Source organism: Alosa pseudoharengus, unplaced genomic scaffold, assembly GCF_046254945.1.
Source record: "Alosa pseudoharengus isolate Yale_2024_CS ecotype anadromous, Long Island Sound unplaced genomic scaffold, YU_APseudo_1.1 YU_APseudo_1.1_scf_7, whole genome shotgun sequence".
NCBI classification, from domain to species: Eukaryota; Metazoa; Chordata; class Actinopteri; order Clupeiformes; family Clupeidae; genus Alosa; species Alosa pseudoharengus.
The window spans coordinates 28,457,330-28,483,933 of record NW_027468859.1 but is presented as its reverse complement, the minus strand read 5'-3'; the positions used below and the strand labels follow the sequence as shown (position 1 = coordinate 28,483,933).

The 26,604-nt window shown below is 42.1% G+C and overlaps 1 protein-coding gene across 1 annotated transcript; it reads left to right on the top strand.

Moving 5' to 3' along the window:
- The first annotated feature begins 14,786 nt into the window (after positions 1–14,786).
- bmf2 (BCL2 modifying factor 2) lies at positions 14,787–23,861 on the top strand. Its single transcript, XM_076272680.1, has 4 exons — positions 14,787–14,904; positions 17,378–17,578; positions 18,290–18,567; positions 23,186–23,861. The coding sequence occupies exons 2-4, from the start codon at positions 17,401–17,403 to the stop codon at positions 23,303–23,305; spliced, it is 576 nt and encodes a 191-aa protein (XP_076128795.1). The 5' UTR covers positions 14,787–14,904; positions 17,378–17,400; the 3' UTR covers positions 23,306–23,861.
- Positions 23,862–26,604: the final 2,743 nt, after the last annotated feature.

Here is a 26,604-nt window from a genome sequence, read left to right as displayed (position 1 = left end):
TTCCCTTTTCCCCACATGAACGACATTTGACAAGGAAGAGGGTTTAACCAATCCCCACCCTGCATTCCCGGCATACCAACCCCCTGAGATGAAGTTGCTATTTTTAGCTGTGTGTGCTGTGGTATAATTGGGTAATGATATGAGAGTGACTCACACGGTTAATCCATTGAATCGGTCAGCAGCTTTGGTTCTGAATGTGTGTGTGTGTGTGTGTGTGTGTGTGTGTGTGTGTAGGGAGGGTCTAATGGTCATAACACTGACCCTCTCTCCTGCCTGTTTGAGTTTGTCAGAATGACATTATTGTTCCAATCAAGGTTGCTCTCACAAGACACACATTTGACCTCTGGAGACATACAATAGGGCCCGTGCTGACAGGGACTCACAGTCTGATCTCACCGTTTTAATGAAGTTAGACAACTTTTGAGGAAGTTAATTATAGTGAGGCCTGCCAAACCAAAACAATTGCCGGAGTCAAAGCTGGGACAATTATATGGAGCAAGTGATAATTTGCTGCCAAGCAATCGAGAAATATAATGCACCAAACATTTTTCTCTCTCTCTCTCTCTCTCTCTCCAGGAGGAGTGAGATTGGATGGTGGATAGAAAACTTTGATTTGTATTTAAAAGTGGGTTTGGTAGCACTGTGTAGCACAGTGGTCTGGTGAGATACGCTGATAATCTAAATCTGCTTTGGTTTATGTGGCATTTGGATGCTCAGAGGTTGCATTTTATGTGTAATTGTCTGCAAAACGTTTGGAAATAAGATTATGGTACTTTATTGATTTATACCAACACTGGTGTGGTGGAGTGTGTTGAGAGTGTATGTGTAAAGTGGAACACAGCATACATGTACATACAATACATACAACAACAACACCACATCCTCTTCTTAGTGTGTGTTATGCTTTGTATTCCAAAAGTTGATTTATGTTTTCCTTGTAAAAATCCTTCCTTTCCTTTTTCACTCAGTAACAGTGCTGCATATGTTGTTTAAAAAATCAATACTAGGATATCCATACTGTCTTGCATCTCTGATAAAAAGGCATAACTTTAACTGTATCCTCTATGAGGTTAAAAGGAAGTCACTCAGGTCTAGCTTAGCACTTCTGAAGCCGAGGCCGGCTTTGATTGTAACTTAACTTCACTCACTCGATTGTACTCAGTCACATGTTTCTCCGCTGTGAAGTGAAAGTCCCTTCAAAACCCATGGCGCAGGAAATGTGCTCATTGTGTTTCTCTCAAGTGACTCAGTGTGGCAAAACACATGACATCATTGTGGCTTCGCGCAGTGGCTCTGCAAGTGAGGTCTATTCAGTTTGTACCGTCTGCAGGGACCTGACTTCAGCGATCAGAGCTGGGTGTTTCATTTAAGGTTCCATTTTATTTCACACAGGATTTTATGAATGGGTAATGGGCCCATGCTAACCTGAATCAAATTTTTAAGATGACATTTTCATACATTTTCATCTTGCTATATTCAATACAGTAACGGCAAGTGATAAAGCAAGTGATTGTTAAAATATAATGTAAAACAATAAACCTGAATCAGGTACACTTAACCAGGATTAAGTGAAGCCCTGCAGCAAGCAAAAGTGGATGAAGGCCCAGAGAGAATCACATTTCGTACATCTGATCCATGTAGATTGTTATCAGATCTCAGTATCACATTTCACATTGTCAGTGACAACTACCAAACAAGTCCAACTTTCAGTGACATAGGATGAAGTCATTAAAGCCAAAATATGAATACAGGCTTCGAAGTAAAATTAGTTTCAAAGCAAAGTTTGACTATTTGACAGAAGAGACTGGACGATCCAGTCATTTCATTTTGATGAAGGGGCTGGAAGAGTCTCACCAAATTAAGAATAAAAAAAGACATATAAAGTAAAAATGTCCCTGTCCCTAGCAACAACTCTCATTCATATTGGTCGAAAACACAGCTATTATCCCCACTGTTATTTTGGTATTTCTTATTGATGTCAGACTGACACCACAGTTTAAAAAGATTTGGCAGTCCTGGCAAGATGCATATTTAATTCCAGCACTGACTGAGTCCTCATTAAGTGAAAACTTTGAACTGCTCTGACGCATGCTGTGAGAACGCTGCACCCGCTTGTCTTGTTTCAACATCGCTCGTTTGATCAGCGACATATTCATCCTCCAGACGTACTCATCCTCCATGTTCTCCCAGTCTGTTTTGTCTCTTTTATTACTCCTTTCCCTCAAAAACACTCAACTCGGCTAACACACTCCCTTTTCATTTATCTTTTTGATCAATGATCAACTTTTTGTTGTGTTGTTTTTTTTCAACTTTGTGATTACTTTGTGATTCGTTTGGTGTCACAGGAATGTACGTACAAAGGATTGCCCGAAGTCTGTGACCTATACGCAGGGGCCTGTTGCCCTTCCCTGGGGTAGTTTGAACTCCCCCATGTCTAGCCCAATCTCATTGGAATGCAGTGACCCAGACGCGGGGTGGTCCAGAGGTGGGTCCCTTCTGGCGCTTCAAATGAACAGGTGCTGCTGACCGCAGGAACTGGGACACACCCATCGCCACCCAGGGCATGGAGTCCCTCGGGCGCCTGGCCTCTCATGAAAGCAGCCATTGATGATGAGTGCAAGGGTGGGATTTGAGTGAAGCCACAGCAAAGGAACTGCTACTCAGTCGAAGTCTGAGGGCTCTCTCTCTCTCTCTCTCTCTCTCCCCCCCCCTCTCTCTCTCTCTACCCCTGACACTCACTATGACATAAATGCTTACCTGCAGTATTTAGAACTCCGCTTCCATTTTCAGCTTCTTTTTCTTCATTTATTTCAGGGAGGGATGTGTCCTTGGAACCTTTCACACTGTTAATATTATGGGCGTGGCAAAATATGTTGTCAAGAAATTTCCTGGACTAGCACTGCTGTCCCTCAGGCATGTAGTCAGGACAATCGGCACGCATGCTTCTTTTACATGGGTATCGCGACTACAATGCAAAGCAAGATACAGTAGTGAGATTGCTAGGCTGCTAGGGTGAAGTTTGACCATTTCAGTTCAGTGAACACTTGCACCTGAGCACTCCACGGTCACAGGAAACACATGAGGGGAGAGAAACAATATGTCAAGTTCGGGTGTTTGATGTATTTGATTCAAATCAATATATACTTATTGTTTTCCATTGGTGTTGTAAGTGACACGCCCAGATATCAATGTTGTGTCAGAATTGTACAAGTATATTTCACATAACATATGTAACTATATCACTTGGATTACCTAAATATTCTTAACAGAATTTCCAGAAGGGAAATTTGAAAATTGTACATTTAGAACAAATGTACAAATTTCAATAACATTGATTCAGGCATTTAAAAAAAAAAAAAAAAACTGATTCATTAACAACATCTTTCAACTGTCTATGAACATGACTGTGCATGTGTATGCATGGAAGTCACCACAATTTAAGTACAGATAGCTTGTCTTTCATGAATAAAATGCAATGAATTGGGATGAAGTCAAATGACAATGATTTCTACAAGCAGCAAATCGTCCTGACAGCCTGTCCTTTTCGCACCAGTACGTACACATAAAACAAACTGGGCCTCTTTTCTAGAATTTCATGGAAGAACAAGCATCACGACTAATCCCCTTGGATGAAATTTTAAAAACACCACACAATTCTTTCTGTCTGACAGAAATGATGTAATGCACTCCCATAAATCACAACGTGGGGATGCCCCCTGGGGAGTGTGTGTGTGTGTCTGTGTGTGTGTGTGTGTGTGTGTGTGTGTGTGTGTGTGTGTGTGGTGGGGGCTTAAAAAAGGTGGGGGCCTAATTCTGGTGCCTCATGGTCCAATCTTACTGAGTCTGAGGATTCCACTGCAGTGACACATGATTAGCCAACGAGCAGGAGGAGGAGGACGAGGACGAGGAGGGTTCCCCAGGTCCTACCGATGAGCCAGGGTACAAACTCCTCTCCTCTCCATGCGGAGCGAGCATCTTAAGTGCTGTGTGTATTTGAGTAAAAGTCTTAATTGGCCTGTTAATCTTGAACCAGTTCAGCTCCCCTCCCCCACCCCCCTGGGCAGGGCCTTTGATAGTGCTTTATATCTAAATTAAATATTCTCATGACACTCTGCTCAGGGGTATTGAGCTAGTTACAATATTGTGTGTTTTACCAGGAGTCGTTGCATAGTATACACACTATGTATGAAAGTCTTTAATTCAAAGAACCATACTAGAACTGTTTTTCAATTCAGATCATTTTCAGAGAACATGAAAACCTGAACATTCCTTTGTAGTTCTATAGTAATAGTAGAGAATTGTAGAGGATGTAGTTTAAACACGTGGTTACATACAGTTTGTTGTGATATTGCTTCTCACACTGTAAACAATACATTCATTGTGTTCTACAATTACATCAGCGCATTGACTTGACATATTTGCATCCACCTCGTATGAAAATACCTTGGATGGTTCTCATATCCCTGTCATTAACTATCAGCTTGTATTCATGAAGGAAACTGGGCCACTAATTAATACACAATATTGACTCAGTAAAACACTAGTGTGTGTTTTTATATTGTGCACTTCACCATCATTCACTCCTGTGTACATATCACATAACACGTCTGCATACAGATCAATAGTTAATGCCTGTGTGAACTCTCACACTACACTACAAGAAATGCTGCATGTTAGCATGTGTCTGTAGGCCTGTTAAACCCTATATAATAATAATAATAATAACTAGATGTACCGCAGAGCGGTACAAAATATGACCGCCACCCAGTCCAGCACATTTTTTCCACAAAAATAAATCACGCTGAAAGGCCTATATGATTCTAACTGTCTCACTAAATTGCATTATCCACACTCAATTCTCACTGATATCTGCTAGACAACAAGTACCAAAACATGATTAGTTCATAGATTTCACATGTAAAATTCATTTTATACAACCCCACCTCCATCTTGCCTGTTCATAATTCTGAGAAATTCTTGAATTGTGTGCATGTGCGCATGTACATGTTTATGTTATGTGTGTGTGTGTGTGTGTGTGTGTGTGTGTGCCTGCGTATGTGCCTGTGCATGCAAGCGTACATATGTCTACTGTGTGAGTATGTGTCATACGTATGATTACTGTGAATGTATGTGTGTGTGTATATCTGTTTGTGCACATGTGTGCACATGAAATGGGTTAACATGACCCCTGGAGGCAAACATACGGAAAAAAATGGTCATCCTAGTCCCTACAGTTCTCAAGATATTCACAGAGAACTGTGTCTGCCCTACCCTCCTTTCTGGGGGTCCAGTCCAGCGGGGGGGCTACAGATCAAAACGAAAAACGACGGTTCCATGCTATCCATGTGGGGTTACATGCCCACCAAGTTTTGTGTACCCCGGTCTTTCAGTGTCCCGGGAATCCTTGTTGGTGTACGTCACTAAATGTACACATACATTATTTTATTGTAAGGCCCCCCATGAACGAAAGTACACAAAACTTGGCATGCATTCGGAGGGTGTCATAATGATCCTACACTTTTAATTTCGTGCAGTTTTGACCTTGTCAGCCAGAGATATTGTGATGAAAACACCAAATTTTTTGCTTTTTAATTTTTAACTAGGTGGCGCTATACATGCAATAAGTGGTAATGGGATGGGTTGACATGCCCCCTTAAGACCAACATACAAAAAAAAGGCCTAGGCCCTACGGTTCTCGAGATATTCACAGAAAACTGTCTCCGGCCACCTACAGGCCAGTTGGTGTATAGTAACATAAATGAATTTATTGTGTGGCCCCCCATGAACGGAATTCCACGAAACTTGGCGTGCATTCAGAGGGTGTCATAATGATCCTACACTTCCAATTTCGTGCAGTTTTGACTATGTTAGGTCACAGATACCTGCGATTACAACACCTCATTTTTACTTTTTTGTGTTTAACTAGGTGGCGCTATGCAGTCCAGCGGGGGGGCTACAAATCAAAACGAAAAACGATGGTTCCATGCTATCCATATGGGGTTACATGCCCACCAAGTTTCGTCTACCCCGGTCTTTCAGTGTCCCGGGAATCATTGACGGAAATTTGGACATGCGAAAAAGAAAAAAAAAAGAAAAAAAGAAAAATCTGACTAAACCTATATGACCGCCGCTTCGCTGCGCGGCGGTCATAATAATAATAATAATAATAATAATAATAATAATAAGCTTTATTTGTGTAGCACCTTTCATACACCGAATGCAGCTCAAAGTGCTTTACATTTGGAACATGGCTACAGGCTAACGCGCCAAGTTGTTGCGGTAGTATATTTATATTCATTATATTTATATATTCATATTTATATATTCGTTGCTGTGGCCGTTTATGATCCGATCAGCAACATATTAACATACCAAGCAATATCAGAAATACTTCAGAACTACAGCAGTCATGTTCATAGTATGATATGTTTTTAGTATTTGTTGTGATTATATGAATTTATATACAGATATTTAAGGAACACAACGACCGGAAAACTGACAGCCTTAACCCTTATCCCCCTACAAGCACGCCATATGGCAACAGTGACAAGGAAAAACTCCCATATTCCTGGAAGAAACCTTGAGCAGAACCCGACTTAATAGGGGGAGCCCATCTGCTTCTGGCTGGCTGCAGCTCTAATAGTATAGTAGTATAGAGTCTTTATTGTCCCTTGTAGAACAATCTGAAAAAGTAGTCTACAAGATAAAAAGATATTCTTGAACTCGCCTGTTTGATGTACAGAGGCAGGGTGTTCCATAGCTTTAGTGCATAATATACCATGTGACAAAATCAAACTGGTCTGCCTTGCACATTTCTCCTTGCCAAGCAGGCTCCTCTGTACATGCTTGATATCTCATCCAAGACCAGCTGGACTATTTCATTATCATCAATATGCATGTGCACTGAGCAAGCCCACTAAGCAATCCTTTGGTCCCTACATCATGTTAATACTTCCTATCAAGTTCCAGCAGACCCATAGACAGAACACTAGAAACATTATGGGCACTGCTGATTAATAGTGTACATTGGATGAGTGGCGAAATAGCGCAGTCCTTGTTATTTGAACATGTCTGAAGGCATGTGTGCTTCGTAACAAATGACTTCCTTGAACTGATAAGGCACAGAAGTTTAACGGTTAAAACCAGGCCCTCACCCATCATGCAAAACGTTGACTTATCTGGGCACCAGCCTTGGGGGAAATAGCTCTCTGTTGAAATGGATGCCTATCACTTTCAGCAAACAATTGCTATGGCTGGGTACTGATTTTCGAATGAATTGGAGTTGCACTGTTTAGCTACTTTGAGTAGTGGTGCATGCATGCATGCAATCCCAACACTTAAATCCAGAATGTCAATATTACCCCCGTCCCCCGTCCCCCCCGTCCCCCCCGTCCCCCCCGTCCCCTCTCAGCTCAACACACACACACACACACACACATTAACACACACACATTAACACACCAGAGACACAGACACTCCCTACACACACACACACACCCACATGCACACAGTTTGACGTTAAATGGCATGACCTAAAGTTTGCTGGGGCCTCCTGTATGTACTGTATCCATGCAGCATGATACATGTCATGTATATGCAGCTACAGTCAGAGCTGCAGGCATCCTCTTTACTGTAAACAGAAACTCATGGCATATCAATCTGACTAGGAGAAGCACTGCACATGTTTTTAAAAAGCTGATAGCATAAACATCAGTGTGCATACGTGCCTTTTTTGTTGTTTTAGCTTCACCGTTGACCTACACCTGTGTTCAATTTGCGTTGAATGAGTTTTTCCATAAAAACACAAGGCTCTTATTTCTCATTATCTGAACAGACAAAAGTACATTATGTGTAGATCCTACACAAAACTCCCTTAATTAGTAACCTACTGTACCTGGTAATTTGACTACACATGGAAAATAGATTGCAAGCTAATTTCACATTGAATTGTCATATGGTAATTGCATGACTTATTTAGCTGTGCTGAGTTGAGGCTGAGATTGGGAAAGTGAAACTTCATCCTAGAGGCTTGAAGATATGAATATGCCGTGAAATTGTCTTTGACTTACCATCTGTAACTTGTCTCAATTCTGTTAGTCAGGGTATTGGTCGTCTAAAGAGGATTTAACTTCTTCCTCCAGGGTCTAACCTTAAAAAAATAAGAAGTTAGCAAATAACAGTATTAGAATATACTCTTGAAATAATTTGCATGACCTTTGAATAAGCAACTAAATGCATATGAACTGTTAACAGTGCAAAGCTAAATTACTCCAACCACTATGTAGGCTAGAAAGAGATGACCACCATATCTTGGTGTACACCAGGGGAAATTAGTCTTGTAATATTGCCCAACTATCATTTCTGTTTCCCTTTCACTCTGTTCTAGACAAGTTCACAATCCAATTTGCAATTACAGAAAAACCTCATTCATAATCCACCCTGGGGAGATTACTGACATGGCTGACATAGACGTGCACACCAGCTCAAAGTATTTTAGAATTTTTCTGAGCATACACTACCGTTCACCGTTGGAGTCATTTAGAAATGTCCTTGTTCATCGTTAATGTTGTAAATGACTATTGTAGAAAGAAATGGCTGATCTTTAATGCAATATCTACATTGCCCATTATCAGGGACCATTTTAAAAAAAGGGACTATAGGTTAAATAAAGAAAAATAAAAAAATGTTCCAAAGACACATTCTGTTTACTAATCTGATATAATTTTAAAAGGCTAACTGAGAAAACATTGGAGAAGCATTTTGCAATTGTGTAAGCACATAATGTAATCTGAAAACTGCTGCCTTGATTTAAAACAAAAACAATGCAACTGATCTCAGGTATTCTGTCTATAATGGAGTGGAATGGAAATTTCTAAGTGACCAGAAACTTTTGAACGGCAGTGTATCAAACTTCAGTGTTTGGCCATGTGAAGGAGGGTAACACTGCAAGTGATTCTCCAAGTTTCTTAAAATGACCAACAGATGGAAAACACTGACATACTACAAAACAGAATGCATACAAAAATGAGACAAAGCCGCAAAAACAAAGCATACAATTGCAAAAACCACAGGAGTGAATAATGAATGAAAATTCCCCACGGATCACGTACACATAGGGGCGTTAACCTCTTCTATTAGTTATTACTCTAATTCACACACATGCTCAAACACCTGTTCCGGGCAGTGGGCCAGCGAGGTAGGTCGTATGGTGTGAACAGAACAACAACAATAACAACAACGACAACAACAACACACTTTTGCCCAGTCTGGTTACAAGACTAAGGGCTAATCCCACCCAGCTGTGGCAAGCAAGACTTGTTACTAGGATTGTGTTTTGGTTTGAACCAATCCGGATTGGAGGGAGCAGCCTCTGCATTGACCTTGGCCGGTGGAGTCCCTTTAGGGAGGGGTGGTTGCCTTTCTTGGTGAGAGAGGACTTGTGGGGTGTGTGGGGTTGGAGTGGAGGCAGAGGCAAAATGTATGAATGACCAAAGAACTTAGAGAGCACAGCCAATCAGGAGGGTGTAGTCCCATGAGCCAATCAGCAGCAGTCCTGCCTCTCCTCCCGGCTCTGGCCGCTGACTGTTACCAGGTCACTGTTCCTGCCTCAAGTCTGACAGCAATCCGTGTCATTGGTTCAGTGTGCCACGCAGACCACAGCTGACTGGCTGCTAGAGTGCACGCCGTTGCTAGGGAACTCAGCCAATCAGAGCACAGCGGAAGTCCCCCCCCTGGTTTCTAGGCAGGATTCACGTGCAAGGGATGTTTTGGCGGGAGAGCTAGAGCTGGTGAGGGAAGGGCAGCCGCTGCAGGGTGAAGTGGAGCATGTGATTGTACAGCTATGTGTGTGTGTGTGTGTGTGTGTGTGTGTGTGTGTGTATGTGTGTGTGTGTGTGTGTGCATGTATGAGAGAGAGAATGTGTGTGTTTGTGTGTGTGTGTGTGCATGTGTTACTCTCACGCTCATTGGATCTTTCTGATGCAACATCTAGGGGTGAGGGGAGGCGTCTCCGGGGTTTCTGAGGGACCTTGTTTTGATATTTTCTCTTTTTTCCCCCACCATCACAGGAAACGAGAGCCAATTGCGTAGCTGTTGCCACCGGAGCAGGGGAGGTTTGTTTTGCCTCCTCTCTCATCCCAGGTACCTCCCCATCCACAGTTGCCGTAGAAACAGAGCAACTCAGACTCTATTTCGATCCATGCCTCTTCCTTCAATGATTTATTGTGGATTTTTTTTCCCCTTACACTTGCACCACACTCTCCAATAGAGAGGCATCTCTGTATGATTACATTAGCACAAGTCAAAGATATATAAAGCTGTTTGGACACCTTTGGTGCACTGTGGGAGATACTGTAAGCTCTTCCCCTAGCAGGTTTTACTTACCTCTATACTCTCGTATCAATGCCCAGGTGAGTATTTACTTCTTCAAAAGAGACATCAAGGCAAGCTGGACAAAACTTTAAGGAAATATCCACTCACTGTGTCCCCTGAGTACAGTGGTTTAACTTACTGAAATATCAAAACAGTTATGGACTGGCCATACATTAGCTATATTGCTCCGGCATGTACTGGCTCCCTGAACACACCTTGACTGCATTCCCAGAAAGCATTGTTGAGTGACCACATTGGTAACTGTGGAGGGAAAGCGAGTGTTCACAATGATAGTCTCTCTATCATTAAGTATGGTAGTTGTTCGACTGTGCTTTCAGGAGACGCAACCTTGACCCAGGTCCCGAGCAGACCTGAGCCCACATGGACAGATCCAAGCCCTCTCACGGCCGCTTTCACCCCCAGCTCAGCTCATGCCGAGTTCGTTTTGATTCTTTAAAGATATGCTGACTAACTTCAGATGAGATCTCAGCATTCCTTAAAGTGCATGTATAGCTGCCACCAAATGCACAGGACTCTCCGTAGACTTATAACAGTAAACGTATAATGCTATACTGATTGTGAGAAATAGTAGCCTACAATAATGCTAAACACATGTTAACCTGTACTGATTTGTCTTATTGTCTAGTCTAGTCAACAGTCTTTGAATAAACATCTATTGCTGTGTTGATTGGCCAGTCTGATTTTCAAGTCAAGAGAACTGTGTTTCAATCTAAGTAATACCACAAAATAACCATGATAAACAGACGTGAATTATTGACCAAAGCCTCCACCACAGCATAAATGAATTCACTTTATATAGTCACTAAATGAACTCTTGTTATAAATTGATGTTCTTTCGTGGGATCAGACAAATTGGTTTATGGTTTTGACTCTACTCAAGATGGTAATCCTCTTACAGTTGTGGCATACCAGATGACAGTGGGCAGCCATGATTGTTTACTTCAAGAACTAAAGGAGTCTAACTGGCGTGACTCCTGGGATTATATCAGTTATTATACCCTATGTTGTGTTTAACAGTTAGCCTATGAAAGGCTTGCAATAAGCTTTAGCCTGGATCTCACAGTTGAACATGAGATCATTACTCTCTGGAGAAATCTATGAAGACCTTACCTATACCATATTGAGCAAAAAACTTACCAGGTGCTGTTGCTAAAATATAAGCAAGTGTGCATGCGAACAAGCTTCAGATATACAAATAGAATACAGTATCCTCAAACTTCCTTAACCTTCCTTAAGTACCTTCAAAAATATAAAACTCAATTATACATCACCCTTGGTATCGGATAGAAAAGTCTGCTCAAGTGTGTTGGGAAGAATTCCTCTGTTTTCTAGGCACTACCTACTTTTTGTTATGAATTTGGTTAGGAGAAGGATCTCCTCACAAAATAAGGGGAAGCATGTGAATGCGTGCCTCTGGGGCATCACTTGGTGAATGGTTTCATTTTTTCCCCCTTTAATGTCTGTTTGTTTTGCCAAATGAGACCCGCAGAGCACTCATTAAGCTTTATGCAGGGCTCCTCCGGGTTGGAACTAACACAGCTCTGAGTGTGCCCATGTAAAAAAAAAAAAAACAGCAGACATATGCTTCTTTTGGAAAAAAAACACATTGTCCTTCTTTAATTTAAAAGGTTTCTTTAGGAAGTGAATGCATGAAATATGTTGGGGGGTTTTATAACACATATCAGATATGTGTTATTGTTGAGGAAGGCTGTCTGTGAAATTGTACTGGGAACAACTGTAATAATAATAATAATAATAGTAATACATTTGATTTATAAAGTGCCTTTCAAGACCCCCAAGGTCGTTTCACAAAAGTAATTGAAAAATACAGGCAATTTACAAACACAACTTTTAAGTAAGAGTAGAGTAAGACATCCAAAGTAGAGGTAGATTTCAACAAGTTGTCTCTAGACTAGCATTCGTGTCACATTTGTGCATTCGTACCAAAATCAAAACATGCCCCGACGAAACAACATGTATCCATGACTTCATCATTCACCCTGTCACAACAAGATGGTGCATGCATGCATGACTGAATTATACTTCAGGCCATGCCAGAAGAATTTTACTCATGGCTTTTGGAAAGGTAAATAATATATTATTATTATAATAATAATAATAATTAATATTATTACCATTCTTGGTGATATGACTATGTGTAAACTGAGCTGGTGAACTGTAACTTCATACTGTATACATTACACAGCATTGAAGATGACAGATCTAGCACAGTCAATATGTGCTCATCACAAGTGGATGTAACGTTAAAATGCACTGTTTTGTTTTGTTTCAAGCTAAAATAGAACAACACTAGAGATACTGCTGTCAGTGCTGCAGAGCTGTACAGTAGGGCTTTGGTTGGATGAATCAAATCGCATTTGACTTGCTGTTCGATGATCTGCGTGCTTGCCTGGAGGGGGAATGGGTGCTGTAGTAAAAAACAACCACACACACACACACACACACACACACAACCTGCCCGCCCCCACCACCACCCTCACCCCGCCAATCAGAGAGGGTGGAGGAGGAGGACAGAAACGATAGTTCATGCTCCCGTATGCCGAGGATATAGCCTCAGCCTATACTGAGGAGATGCTCTCTAAGAAGCTGGTGGATTGGTGAGCTGTTGCCTAGGCCTACTGCTGTAATGGAAATGGCACTGTGGAGGCATTAGGCTGGTTGTCATTATTACCTGTCTCTGCATCCTGGCGTACAGTGCCCATTCCGTTGAGCCGTCTGGGCCACCGTACTGGCGAGTCACCACACACTCTTAAAACGAATGTGAATCTGGTTGAATTAACAAGGCCTATAAAATAAAGACAGAAAGTTGATTGCCACAAATGTTTATGTATTTAACCTACATTGCATTCTATTTGTATCAAGGGTTGGTAGTTGGCCATTTCCAAGCATAGGCTAAACCTGATTTCTACAGAAAGCCCTTTTCAGCCTTTTAAACAGGTCTCAGATTCAAACTATCCTTACAAGCAGGGTTCTTGAGATTAATGATTGCATTTTTAGCCTGCAAGATTTAAAGCAGTTTGTTAGGCTATTCTTTCATACAAACATGTCACAGACTTTGGAGGTGCAAACAATCTCGGATTTTTGGTTGATTTGACCATCAGTTAACTTCGAAACACACACTTTACTTTGGATAGACAATAGAAATACATCATAGGAGTGATTAATACCAAACAATCTAAACTGGAGTATCTTAATAGGCCTATTCTTTCACACAAACATACGGGCATTTGTGGGCGTTTGAAGGCACTTCTAGGTGGTAACCGTATTCCATGCTGTTGGGGGTGCAAACAAACGCTGCATCGCCATTGAGATCACATAGTAAGGAACTGGCTGAAGGGTTATGAAAGTATTTTGTCGTGTTTAGTTGTAATGAAAGCGCAGTTTTTATAGCCATCCATGTGTTCACTTCTGGCTCCTTGGCCATCAATTTGGTAACTACGGGCTATTTGACGTCTTTAGAACACTAAACATATCGGGGGAGTCTATATTATACTAGCCTATACTCCAAAGTAAAGTGCCTGTTTCGAAGTGAACTGATTGTCAAATCAACCAAAAAGTCGATATTGTTTGCATTTCCAGGTGGTCTTATCCTTTGTTAAAGTGTTTAGAATGTTTGAAGAAAGGATGAAAACAATAGGCCGAATAAAAAACAGCCAAACATTTCGATGTTAGCATAACAAATAGCCATTTTTCTCCCCTTAGGCTACCAAGTTTCATGTGTAGCCTAACACAGAAGAAAATTGATGATCACATGTTTACCTCTGAAAACGTTTTTCACTTTCCTCCACGTGTCAAAATACACGAAACAGAAGGCGGGATCATAACAAACCATCCTATTGGCTATGCCATGCCTCACCAGTTCCATAGTAAAGAGAGACGGGCAACGTCTTAAAGGGCTACACACATAATTGTTTGCGAGCTCATTTTCTCTAGGTGTCAATGGTCACAAAACACTGTTAACCGAAGGAAAAGTCAGTAATAATGCTGATTATATGTCCTAGACAAAATCAGCCCCCATCTACGGGTTAGATTAGGCCTGTTTGGAAAGTTGCGTTAGAATTGCAATACAATAACTGACCCGCTGCCTGCAAGTGGAACATTTATGATGGCTTTCTACTAGGCTAGGCTGTTGCACCAATTCGTTTGATCATTCATCCCACCACTCTAAAAATGATGTATGTGGGCTCAGCAGGTAGCCTACCATGCCTGTCTGTAGGCTACTGTGCTGAAAGCATCCAAATGCTGGATAGCTTGTCGCGTCTTTAAGTGTTACTGTTACCATACTACAATGACGTATTGAGACTGGGCGGGGCACGGCGAACTCGCGAGTCGCGAAAAAAACATTTGCCCACCACAACAGTTTAGGTTGGCAACATCGGTGTGAGTGCTACGCGAGGCGCATAGAGCAGGCTATATATTTTCGCTTCAGGATAAAACTCGTTAAAAGGTTCAAAATACCCCCAATAACGGAGGACGAGTTGTCAACTGGCGGTGAGTATCCTATCCTGTTTTTTTATTTTTAGAAAATGTGGCGATTGACCCACTGTCCAAGATGAAAAAGGCTATCTCTTCTCTTCGCATGTCAGTCGAGAACTAACGTGTCTCATGTTTTTAGTGTAGCTTGCTCGCAGTTTTGTTTGTTATTGTAGGTATAGCCTACCTAACTGCAGATTGTGTTACGCCTCTTGCAGTAGCCTAACGTTTAAGCTGGCGTTAACCTAACGGATCGTCGTCGTCGGGGGCATTTGCCCCAGCAGGATGAAAAACGATCTTTTGTGATAAATACCGTGTTACCCACTCTGCAAGGCTGGATGGCGGCTGCGCCACTGTTTTGATTGTTGTCAAACAGACTGCTTTTCTGTTTTTGACATTTAGTTTGTAACAAGTGTCAGTTTCTGAGATCGGACGGACAGCATCCTGGGGTACGTGGGCTATCACTTCTCGTGAACCCCCATTGACATCTTGGCATGTCAAAACATGTCAAACAAGGCTACGCGTGTTGTTGTTCGGAACGCTAAATGTTGCAGCCGTGATGGGCTAAAGTTTGTAGCATTGTAGATCTATCTGTTTTAACTGTCATCAAAAGTAGGCTAATTTGCGTCCATGGTGTTCCGACGTTTCGCTGTGACTGCTACTATTTTGAGACTAACCTCGTAACTTTTTGGAGAGATCCCTTAAATGCGTTTAGCTCAGTCAGGTTGTAATAAACAGACTGACTGATTTAAATCGAATGTGATGTTCAGTGGAAGCTGTTTTGAAATTGGTCAAATGATGATGTATTTCACTTATGATCTAGAGATGAATAAAATCAGGCTACATTAGGCAGTGCGCATTTTGTTAACATCAATCTGCGTTGGTCAATTTATGTTGACGATGTCTACTGAACAACTTGTTGAAAGTTAAGTTTGCAGTATTTAGACTGCAGAATGGCTCTCGTAGTCTCAGCTGGGTGATGGGGCATTGTCGAGACATGTTCCAAGTCCGCCGCTGAACTCAAAGGCGTGCCCAGAGTCGAGTTTAGAATGCCACTGCACACAATATTCGGTAGGGGGAGCTCTAGGTTGTCGCTGGGCAGATGCAGTTTCTCCAATCCCCTGTCAAGTGCAGAAAAATCTCCGCCTGCAGGGTAGTGGGTTTTGGGGCATTTGTCCCTACTTTGATATAGTAATGGTTTGATGTAGTAAAGGTGCCCTCAAGCAGAAGTTAAAAATGACTGGTGACGGTTCATTTTCTCTCCCAATTGGCCTAATTGAATTTTCCTCTTTACAGCGCAAGATCCTAAAATAATGATCACATACAGTACTAACATCTTGTGTTAAGCAATGCAGAATCCCATTTTAGCTTCCATGCACACTTTGAGCTTTGTCATTTTCTGTGCTGTGAGTATGTGAATCATACAGAATACTTTTTTTCTTGCTTGGTTCTTTTAGTAAAGCATGCATTTGTTGATTGGTTGATCTGGCAGTGTGAGGACTCTTGTGCCTTAGCAGAGTAAATGTATTTATTCATGCTTGCAATTTACTTGGGCTATATTGAATTGGGCAGGACCCACTTAAAGATTCCCAAATTTTGAGTTAATTAGTAATTTCCATACTCCAGTGTGTTTGAGAAATTGTCATGAGGGCTGGTTGAAACCTGACTTCTCCAGAGAGGGAGGGGGGGTCTTTGCAGGTGGAAAGTGCCTTAGAGACCGATCTTTTTGCTGCCACTCGCAGTTTGCCATCTCAGCAAGAGGAACTGTCAAATCCGTGTCTTTGTAGCAAGCACTCCACAGTGACTGCACTGCAGACTTGACTTTATCTCCAGAGACAAGCGCCATGGCTTTTATTGTTTTAGCCTTATATTTCCTCTCTGTAGTGTCACACATCGTCTCTGTGTGTGTGGAGCTACCTAAGACCTAACAGAGTTACACCCCCAGTGAGCGAGCAGTTAAATTGTGTCTAAGAGAATTGTTTGTGAAGGTATTTCTATTTGTATTTTTTCCGTTTCGGTCACATTTACAGTATAAACAAATCCAGAGGGTTGTTTTCGTCAAATGGTCAAACGTTTTTTCTTCTTTGCAACACCATGATGATAGTGTCATTATCCATCATTTGCATCTGTGGTATGAGACAACATCATCTGACCTTTCTGAGGTGTTTGTTTACACGCTCTGCTGTTTCAGCCTCGGCCAGGATGCCCAACAATGCAATCCTTTTCAGTGAGGTAATGGCAGGACGGTCAGGTGCGTCCTTTGGTGTATAATGGCAGATAAACAAAGGGAATATTCACCTCAGATCATTTTGCATCAAATCTTCGTTAGGGTGCCTTTGTATTAGGGATCAGAGATTAGGAATACGATATTGTATGTTTCCCCATATTTGCATTACTATTTGGATATCTCAGTGGAATGCCTAGCTTTAAAGTCGCTAAACATGAACTCACACACATACACACTGACTAATACTCATACTGATCCTTCCAGGGGGATTACCGCTGAGGTTGCTGATGGATGATGAAGAGGAGGACATGTTTCGACCCATCTCGCGTTGCTGGGGGACCCCTTTCATGGATGTCAAATTCGAGGACCGAACCACGCAGACAAACAGCTTGGCCATTGTCCCTGGGAGAGGCAGTGGCATGCTGCCCTGTCGATTAGCACAAGAGTCCAGACCCTTCTTCCGTGGTACGCTTACGCGCTTATGCGCTTTGGTATTATAACAGAATGGATGGCTGTGCCATAATGCGTGAACGTATACATTTCTGACATGACCTGCCCGGAATTTGAAATTCAAAAAGTGGACTATCTACTGGTGATTAAATGTTTCTGGTGATCTGCAGCCTCACAAATCTGTTCAGTGTCCATAAGTATATTACATAGTGAGCTGGTCTACCTGAAGGGTTAACTGGCTGATCCAGTTTCGTCTGGATGGGTGATATAACCTGAATGCGATTGCCCTGTTTATTGTTATTACCTTCAGAGAGGCACGCTTCACTGTCAGATTTATGACGTTATTGTTATTGTTGTCATGAGACATGTCTGGAGGCCAAGGGAATTCTCCTACACAATTGGATTACCCGTAGCCAGAGCAGGGCTGAGAAAATCCCGTATGACTTCATGGGTATACAGAAGCATCCAGAGAAAGTTAAATGTGTAGTCATTATCACAAATTAAAACCTTGGTGCCTATAACCAAACACGCTAATTTGTTACTTTGTTAAGACCTACATTGAAAGAGTATCCACTCTGAAAGAGTTAACACCATTAGTATTAATCATTGAGGCCTTGTGAAAGCTTTGTTTTCTTGGCCACATGAATTGTCCAGCATTGTCAGAGGCTAGCTTATACTAACGTGTGTGTGTGTGTGTGTGTGTTTGTGTGTTTGTTCGTCTCCAAGGCAACGCTGGACTTCGCTGGCATTTCCCTGCGCTCTTTGAGCCCGCCCAGGGCCTCGGGGGCCTGGAGGATGAGCGGGAGGCTTCGCGGCCAGAGGGAGGCGAGGTGGAGGAGCAGGAGGTGGCGGAGGAGCGGGCGGTACTGGAGGATGGCCCCAGATTAGCCCAGAGGCCGCTGAGGGTGGCCGAGGAGGAGGAGGCCCACATGAGCGTGGAGGTGCAGATCGGACGCAAGCTGCGCGAGATCGGCGACCATTTCAACCAGGAGCAGCTGCAGATGGTGAGTAAGCGGGAAACATTGGCGCTAGGTAGGGTGGAGTCGGGTGGGATTCGGGGGGGGGGGGGTCAATGGCACTAGTGTAACGTGGTCCGTGGTCTTTTTGATAGCTACTGAAGTATAGTCATCCCTGTTGAGTAATGTTGTACTCGACACTACTGAACTCACAGTGGTGACCTCATTTACTGGAATAGAAGACTGTAATGTAAGAATGTACACATGTAACACACACACCCACACACACACACATACACACACACACACACACACACACACACACACACACCCACACACACACCCACACACACAGACACATACACAGACACATACACAGAGAGGACTTGCGAATATTGGATATGCAGGTGAAATGGCGCGCCCAAATAACAGTTCACATGTAACACACACACACACACACCCATACACACACACAGACAGAGACACAGACACATACACAAAGAGGACTTGCGGATATTGGATATGCAGGTGAAAGGGTGCGCCCAAATAACAGTTCCACGTGTCAGACTGGTCTGTTCTGTGTGTCAACATTTCAGGTGTTTTTCTTATGGTCTCTGTTTAGTGGTGCATATGCAATCCATGAATACGTTCTTGAATGTTACATTTAAAACATCATTACTATGACAGTCTCCTAAAGAGTGAAAGTGGTTTTGGGCGGGTTCAGGTGGCTGGGCCACATACTGTAATAAGTGTAAAGAAACCTCATGTGTTGACCACAAAGAGTGCGCTTCAAATATGCTAAACCACATGTGTTGATGTCAGAGATCTGTGAGCTTATCCTGCTATATATACAAGAGCACATACATTTAAGAATATAAACAGTATACTCTGTAATAGTCACAATAAGCAGAAATTAGCTTATTATATTATTATTATTAGATACTTATCCTGGGATAACTAAGAGAAGGTGATACAGGCTGAATGTCATAGCTGGATACCTTTTATCTTTTTTTCCATCCGTTATATAAGTTGCTGTCACGTGGCCTGTGATTAAGATGGGGATTTATTGAGATATACTCTTTGGCTATTCAGGACACAGTCCTACATTGATACACATTCGTTACCTGTATTGTGATGCAAATGCAGCCGTTTTCCTAGTTTTTAATCAGTTTCCCATCTCTTATTTATAAAGTTGGATTAGTTCAGCAGTTCGCAAACTTTTACTCTCATTCCTCACTTTGAAAGTGGGGGATTTTTAATCCCCACCTGACCTCATCAACTCGGCAAAATGGCAATGTTAAAAAAATGGTTCCGCGTTGCATTTCCTGTCATGGTCCGATGCTATTTTCTTGGATCAGATGCTATTTTCATTCATGACCTTGTAAAAAATAAAAACAGGCATTAGTCAAAAAAAAGAAAAAAATCCTCCTGTTCATTGCGCCCCATCTGACATGTCTCTATTCCCCACTAGTGGGGCCCGCCCCACACTTTGAGAACCACTGGATTCGTTGGACATTGGATTATCTCATAGCCGCCCCTTACCCTGGCCTCTTGCTATGGTGGCAAGGAGGTTATCAGCAGTTGTAAATATTTTACCAATTGAGTGTTAGCACATGAGGTGTGGTCGGCCAATCCAGGGGGCCTTATCTCCAAGGGTCCTGTGTGGAGTGAGATTGGGCAACCCAGGAGAATGAAACGCAAATCTGTGTTTACATTCACATGAGTCTAGAACACGTTAGTTACCCTGCGAGGCCTCTTTGGTGTTCAGACAGCTTTTCACTGCAGATGATCTGCTGACAGATGAAAGTGTGTGTGTGTGTGTGTGTGTGTGTGTGTGTGTGTGTGTGTGTGTGTGTGTGTGTGTGTGTGTGTGTGTGTGTGTGTGTGTGTGTGTGTGTGTGTGTGTGTGTGTGTGTGTGTGTGTGTGTGTGTGTGTGTGTGTGTGTGTGTGTGTGTGTGTGTGTGTGTGTGTGTGTGTGTGTGTGTGTGTGTGTGTGTGTGTGCGTGCATGTGTTAGAGGCTCCTTATGTACAAAACCATCTGACATTATTTTTAGCTGCTGTTGATGTAATTGCTACGTCTCTCTTTGCTAAAGGTTGGTTTTGTCAATATGCTTTGTCTACATGTTTGTCTACTAACTGCCGTGACATTGTATCTCCAGAGATTCAAAGTAAAACTGTAAACTAATAAACTGTAAACTACTTTGTGTTCTGTCTAAATCTAATGGAGGTCTTCCTCCAGATTTTCTGATTGTTTTCTATCAGAACTGTTCAGAGTAGGTTTATCAGTATTGAACTTGCACTCTAAACTCCTCCACCCTCTTTACCGAGCACTCTGGTGCTGTGAGGCGCTTACGCAACGCCCTGCAACACGAGGCTCATGGGCTGATGGGGAATGGCTGGATGAGAGGCTGTTGTGCAGGAGGTGGAGGGGTTGGAGGGTTGAAGGGGTAGGGTGGGGTGGTGACGGCGGGGGACCTTTGATGTCCGCACACAGTCGGGTGGTGGAGAAGTGGAACAGGGCTGACTGGCAGACTCGGGGAAGTGTCTGTTCCCCCGGGGGGGAATTGCTGTCAGCCGCGTCCTTTTGCCGTACTTAGATAATCTCTCAGTGTAACACCTCATTTGTAGAGACAGAGAGAGAGAGAGAGAGGGGATGAGAGAGAGAGGGGGGGGGGGATGAGAGAGAGAGAGAGACCAAATGATGAAATCTCTATATATTTCTCAGAAAGCGGGTATCCAAACGCGTGTACCCTCGTTGATGTGCTCGTTGGTGTGGCATGAAAAGGGGGCTGGGGTGTGGGGTGGAATGACGTGATGGAGCAGAGATGAGCTGTATTAGCCTTGAGTCACAGCGGGACGTAGCTTGGTGAACCCCTGAACTCCCTGACCTTAAACCCACCCACCCCCCTCCACACACGCACACACACACACACACACACACACACACATTCCTCAGGTCTTCACTCGCCCTCTCCTAATTGGCCGATCGTCTTCCCATTTCCACAGCACTGAAACCCTCTCCCTCTTTTTGAAACACTTCGGTTCGACTTTGTCAGCAAGTGAGGGGGGGGGGGGGGAACAAATCCATGTTCTTCTGTCAGGAATGATTGGCTCCAATGAGCCGTTATGTTTCATTTAAGACAGCCTCCCCCTGTTTAGCCCAGACACACCACCCCACCTCCTCCGTCCTCCTTAATCCCACGGACACGAGGTCTGCTTTCTCTTAACAGTTCCCTTCTTAATTAAACACTGATCCTCATCTCCCCCTCAGGCACAAACATGGTTTACTTAAAAAAAACAAAATAATGGGCTCATCAACAACCTCGTATGTCAGGAGGAGGCACCATTTGATTTCTCCCGCTTGTTGTTTTATTTGATATATGGAAGAGTCAGTCTAAGTAATCCTCTTTAGGAGAACTAAATACACCCCCCTCCCACCCCTCCCTCCGATTCTGTGGCGTGTTTGATAGTCAGGGGTGCGATCGGCTGGTTCAAGCAGTATAGACTTGACACAGGGCCATGCAGGACAGTAAACAAGGCCTCTGTTGTGACAATACCCACACGGTCTCTAGAGGATGTCAGTCTAGACACACCAGTCATGTTTTTAGCCAAGAAATCAGTGTTTTCTTCTGCACCAGATTTTTGAACTTTGCATGAATGCTGAACAAGTCACTCTAGGGTATATGGCTATAAGTAGCATGCAATCATCTGAATACCACACATTGATGTGGAACAGAAGTTTAGAACAGGGTTCCCACGGGTCCTTGAAATCCTTGAAAGTTTGTGAATCTGAAAAAAATAATTCAAGGCCCTTGAAAGTTTTTGAAAAGAGACATAAATAAATGGAGGTCCTTGAAAGTCCTTGAATTTCTTTTTGAGGGAAAAAAAATTCATACAGTTACGTACAATTCCGCTTATTAACATGTACACGGCCAGCATGATTTCTGCGTGTTTCACAGTGTTTCACAGTAGTGTTTGTTGCCCAAATATTTAATTTAACATTCTGATGAATAAACCGACAGGTTCATGGTAACGAGTTTAACTTGTTTAGGACAGAATATGCCTACCATCTGTCATATGAACAAAAATAAAAGAAAACTGCGACAAGGTATCCTTGGTCTGTTAAGGTAACATGGTTTAACCATGCCCACGCTTGAAATTTATCGACACATTAGGTCCTTGAATTTAAGGATATTGGGCCTGGAAAGTCCTTGAAAGGTCCTTGAATTTGATCTTAACCAAGGTGTGGGAACCCTGTTAGAAGCTTAGAATGTTACATTAAACTACTAATACACTTATCTGTTTCATAACTTAAACCTTTAGAGACGTGATGGCCCTGACTACTATTGCAAACATTTAGTTAAACATTTTCCAAACCAACTTACATTATAGCGTACGTGTTTGAAGTGTTATTTCCATTAGGATGAATGTATGCACTTTTGTCAAACAGTTTGAGTTACTTTTTAAAGGTATGGGTTTTCAACAAGAAAAACAAAAACAATGCTTTTCTATTCTATTTTGTTCCCAATCTACTTTCGCTTCATTAAGATAACATATGGAATGTTAAAACGGAAGCCTTGTGGGAACAACTATGATGCTGATAATGGAACTCTCTTGAAACGGTCAATAATATATACCTGTGTCTTCTGTCTGTCCCGCTGCAGCTTGCCCGACACCAAAGAGACCATCTGCCGCTGTGGTGGCGCGCTGGTGCCGCCGTCTTTGGCTACCTGCTCCAGAGGGTAGACGTGGCCCCTGCTGCCCGACACGGCAACCCAAGATGAGAGGGGAGCCGCAAGGGGTTTCCCAGGCGTGCGCACAGGGGCCCCCCTCAGCACTCTCAAGAGACTTTTTCATTTTCTGATGGCACTGTAGGACTTTACGACGGGTTTGGATGGCACGGATGGGAATAAATGACTGAACGAGACTGACTACCAGGGAAGGGTGGGTGATGAAGAAGGTTGCTCTCTCCGCAGGACGGAGACAGAATCTTTTTTGTTTGTTTGTTAGTTTTTCTTTTTTTCCAATGTTATGAAGAAGCCATGCTTTGTGAAGAGATATTTTTAATGAAAACAAATGTAAGATAAAGTATTTTGTTCAGTATGTTGAAAAAGTTTTTTTTTTCCTTATTGGTTTCATTCGTTCATCTTTAAGGACCTTTTGACAGTTCAGCTATTGCCTTACTCCTTCCTGCAACAGTGGAATATAACAACAAAACAGAATGGCGGAGAATGGGAAGGGAAAGTTTGGTGGAGATTCCATGCTGAAGAATCTGAACTTGATGACATGACCACAGTGCACTATTAAATCCACCGTAGTTGGTTGCGGTTCCTTGCTGGCTCATTTGGACAGGTTTCTCTTCTGTAGTACTGAATTGTTCTTAGATAATAGGTCAGTTTGACTTATTTGCCAGTGGCTGTTGACTGAGATTTTTCTGTATCTCTTTTGCCTGTGTCTTATCTCCTGCGGTCTTTAAACCCGGGTCTGCTTGGACCTTTAAGGTCCTCAGTATGCTGGTCTTTTTTGTGTCACAGGCTCAAAAATTGGGCCTGATTTTTTTATACTGAGCAGATCAAGAGACATGAGCTCTTTTATACCATATATTGTCTCTTGTGGACTAGGCAAGCCTTTATAACCACAATAAGAACTGTCTTGTGAATTGTCACTGAGAAACAAATGTTTTGTTTTTACATTTTCTGTGAACATTTGTTTCTTACCTGAAACAAAGCAGTTAAAAAATGAATTTTGACATTTTCTGAAACATTTACTGTGAGCACAAAATTATTTCATACAAAAACAAAACAACAAGCTGAAGACAGATCCAAACAGACTTGACCTGTGGTGGTTGTATAAAGGTGCTACTGTTTGGTTATGACACAGTTCGACCACTTTAAGAAGTTATCTTGGCCTTTGCTTTCAACTCTTGTACACAACTGAGTGTACATATATATTCAAAAGGATGATTTGCTGTTTTTGTACGAGTCTCTTTGAACACCCCCTCAGCGGGCACTCAGTTGCACTCGAGCTGATAGGCCCTCCCTGGTTCTCCGGAGCTGCATCGCTATGATGGAGGCCAGTAGTCGCTCTGGAACCTTAAAGATCAAATGCTGTTGCAGTCAGATCAGCACAAATAATGGCCGATTCCCTTAGGATCAATCATCTTTGCCTTATTTGTCTAATCTACCCGGAGTCCCTTAAGACAATAAATGAGGAGTGTTGTGGGTGGGTGGGTGGGGGGGTGAAGAGTTTAATGAAATAGCAGAGAAAACAGTTTTATGAAGATTTCACAACAGAAGATGTTTATATTTAGATATTTTTTACAAAAGTGATTGAAGACATTGGTTATGTTTGTTTTACATTCTAATTCTTAGTTATGAGTTCTCAGTAGTGTAAAACACCTGTCGAGAGTCAGACACAAAAGAAACAAAATACAAAAAAAAAACGAAAGTGAACTTGCCTCTGTAAACAAACAATCTCAGGGGTTGGTACATTCAGACTTGGGAAGCATTTCACTGTCCCCAACATTCGACTTTCATTTTTGCAAAGCCAAGACTGAGTGACATTGGATGGATACAGAGATTCATATCACCCAAATTCCATCTTCCATCAGTCATTGCCTCGTCCAGTAGCTCTCAACTATTTCGGTTCTTAGGAAAAGGATTTTATGAGCCATAAACCATGTACAATGTCAATTCCTGTACATTCCCCAACCTTTGGATTTCCTGACCAATGGAGTAATGTTCATAGATGGCAATCATTGTAATTCAGCGTTCACTGAGCCATTCATCCAAAGACTGTGTGCATGCACATACTCTTGCGTTTTTCCAATGTCACTCCTTCTTAATGTCATGTTTTTTTTATATTATTTGCCTCAAGTCATTGTAGTTTGTTTGAAATAATTTATTGTAATTTATTTGGTCTGTATTTTGCTCAGTGCTACTATATATTTGGATTTCTGGATATGTGCAGGTTACTTGTGCATTCAGTATGGATAGTTTGGTGTGCCTCTTACAACTGTGGGTCAGAGAATATATAACAAAAAAACACCTGTAGACAATCAAAAAGACATCAAATGTGCCTTGTGTCCAGCAGACCCTGCAGAGTGAGTCTCTGCAGTCTGTGTTCTATGCGAGACGAAACAATCTCAAGGCTTCGAATGGGCAGACGCTTGTCAGGAATAATGAGTTTGATGTGATATGCCACTGTCCTATGCTGTCCACTTTGACCGCTTCCATGGCCCACAGTCTTTATAGCCCCAAACTGTTCAAATCAAAAAGACCATCTGCAACAACGTGTGCACTGGAAAGTCTTTGAAAAAACATGTTTTTATACCTCTTTGCATTCTCTGGATTTGACCCTCTGTCCTTGCTTTCACAAGCTTCTTAAAACACGACTTTGTGAAAGTGTAATTTTAATGAAATTCTATGTCACCTGAGGGCTGGTCAGTTTATTTTTGTCGAATTAAGACAGTACGAATATGTTCAGTATTATCTTCAGGAGGATTTTTAGCCCAGGTTGAATCCTCTCTTCAAATTCCTTCATTAGTGACTCTGTGTAAAACATGCCTTTAAAAGGAACATTTTTGAGATTGTTGGCAAAAAACAAACATTTGTTTTTCCTAAAGGAAATCCAGGGACTTTCAAGTCTCACTGCTATTTGTAACTTTGGAATAAGAACAAGTTTCTATGGAAACATCCTTTTGTAAAAAAAAAAAGAACAAAATAACAAAAATGAAAAATTTAAAGAGAGGAGGGTTTGCCATGTCGCTCACCTTAACACATTTTCTATGAATCTAAAATTGCATGTGAATAACTTATGAAATTTGTATCTTAAAGGTTTTGAATGTAATGTAACTGAATTCAAACAATGATGTTCTTAAGTTAAGGGCAATACAGCAAATCATTCAACCCCCCCCCCCTCCTCCAAAAAAGGCAATCAGTTAAGTAAATGTTAAGAAATGTTTCTGAATGTCATTTTCAGATCTCCAGTCTTGTCAGTAAACTTTGTGAGACGCATATCTGACAATCACTTAAGTCTGATCTGTGTCACAAATGAACCGTAAAGTGAAACCACACAAGGAGGC

What these genes read in the sequence shown, in the direction of transcription:
- bmf2 (XM_076272680.1), top strand. Translation starts at nt 17,401, where the DNA reads ATGGATGATGAAGAGGAGGACATGTTTCGACCCATCTCGCGTTGCTGG. An exon ending in GTCCAGACCCTTCTTCCGTG is followed by an intron (nt 17,579 to 18,289) that starts GTACGCTTACGC and finishes TTCGTCTCCAAG; the next exon opens with GCAACGCTGGACTTCGCTGG. An exon ending in ACCAGGAGCAGCTGCAGATG is followed by an intron (nt 18,568 to 23,185) that starts GTGAGTAAGCGG and finishes GTCCCGCTGCAG; the next exon opens with CTTGCCCGACACCAAAGAGA.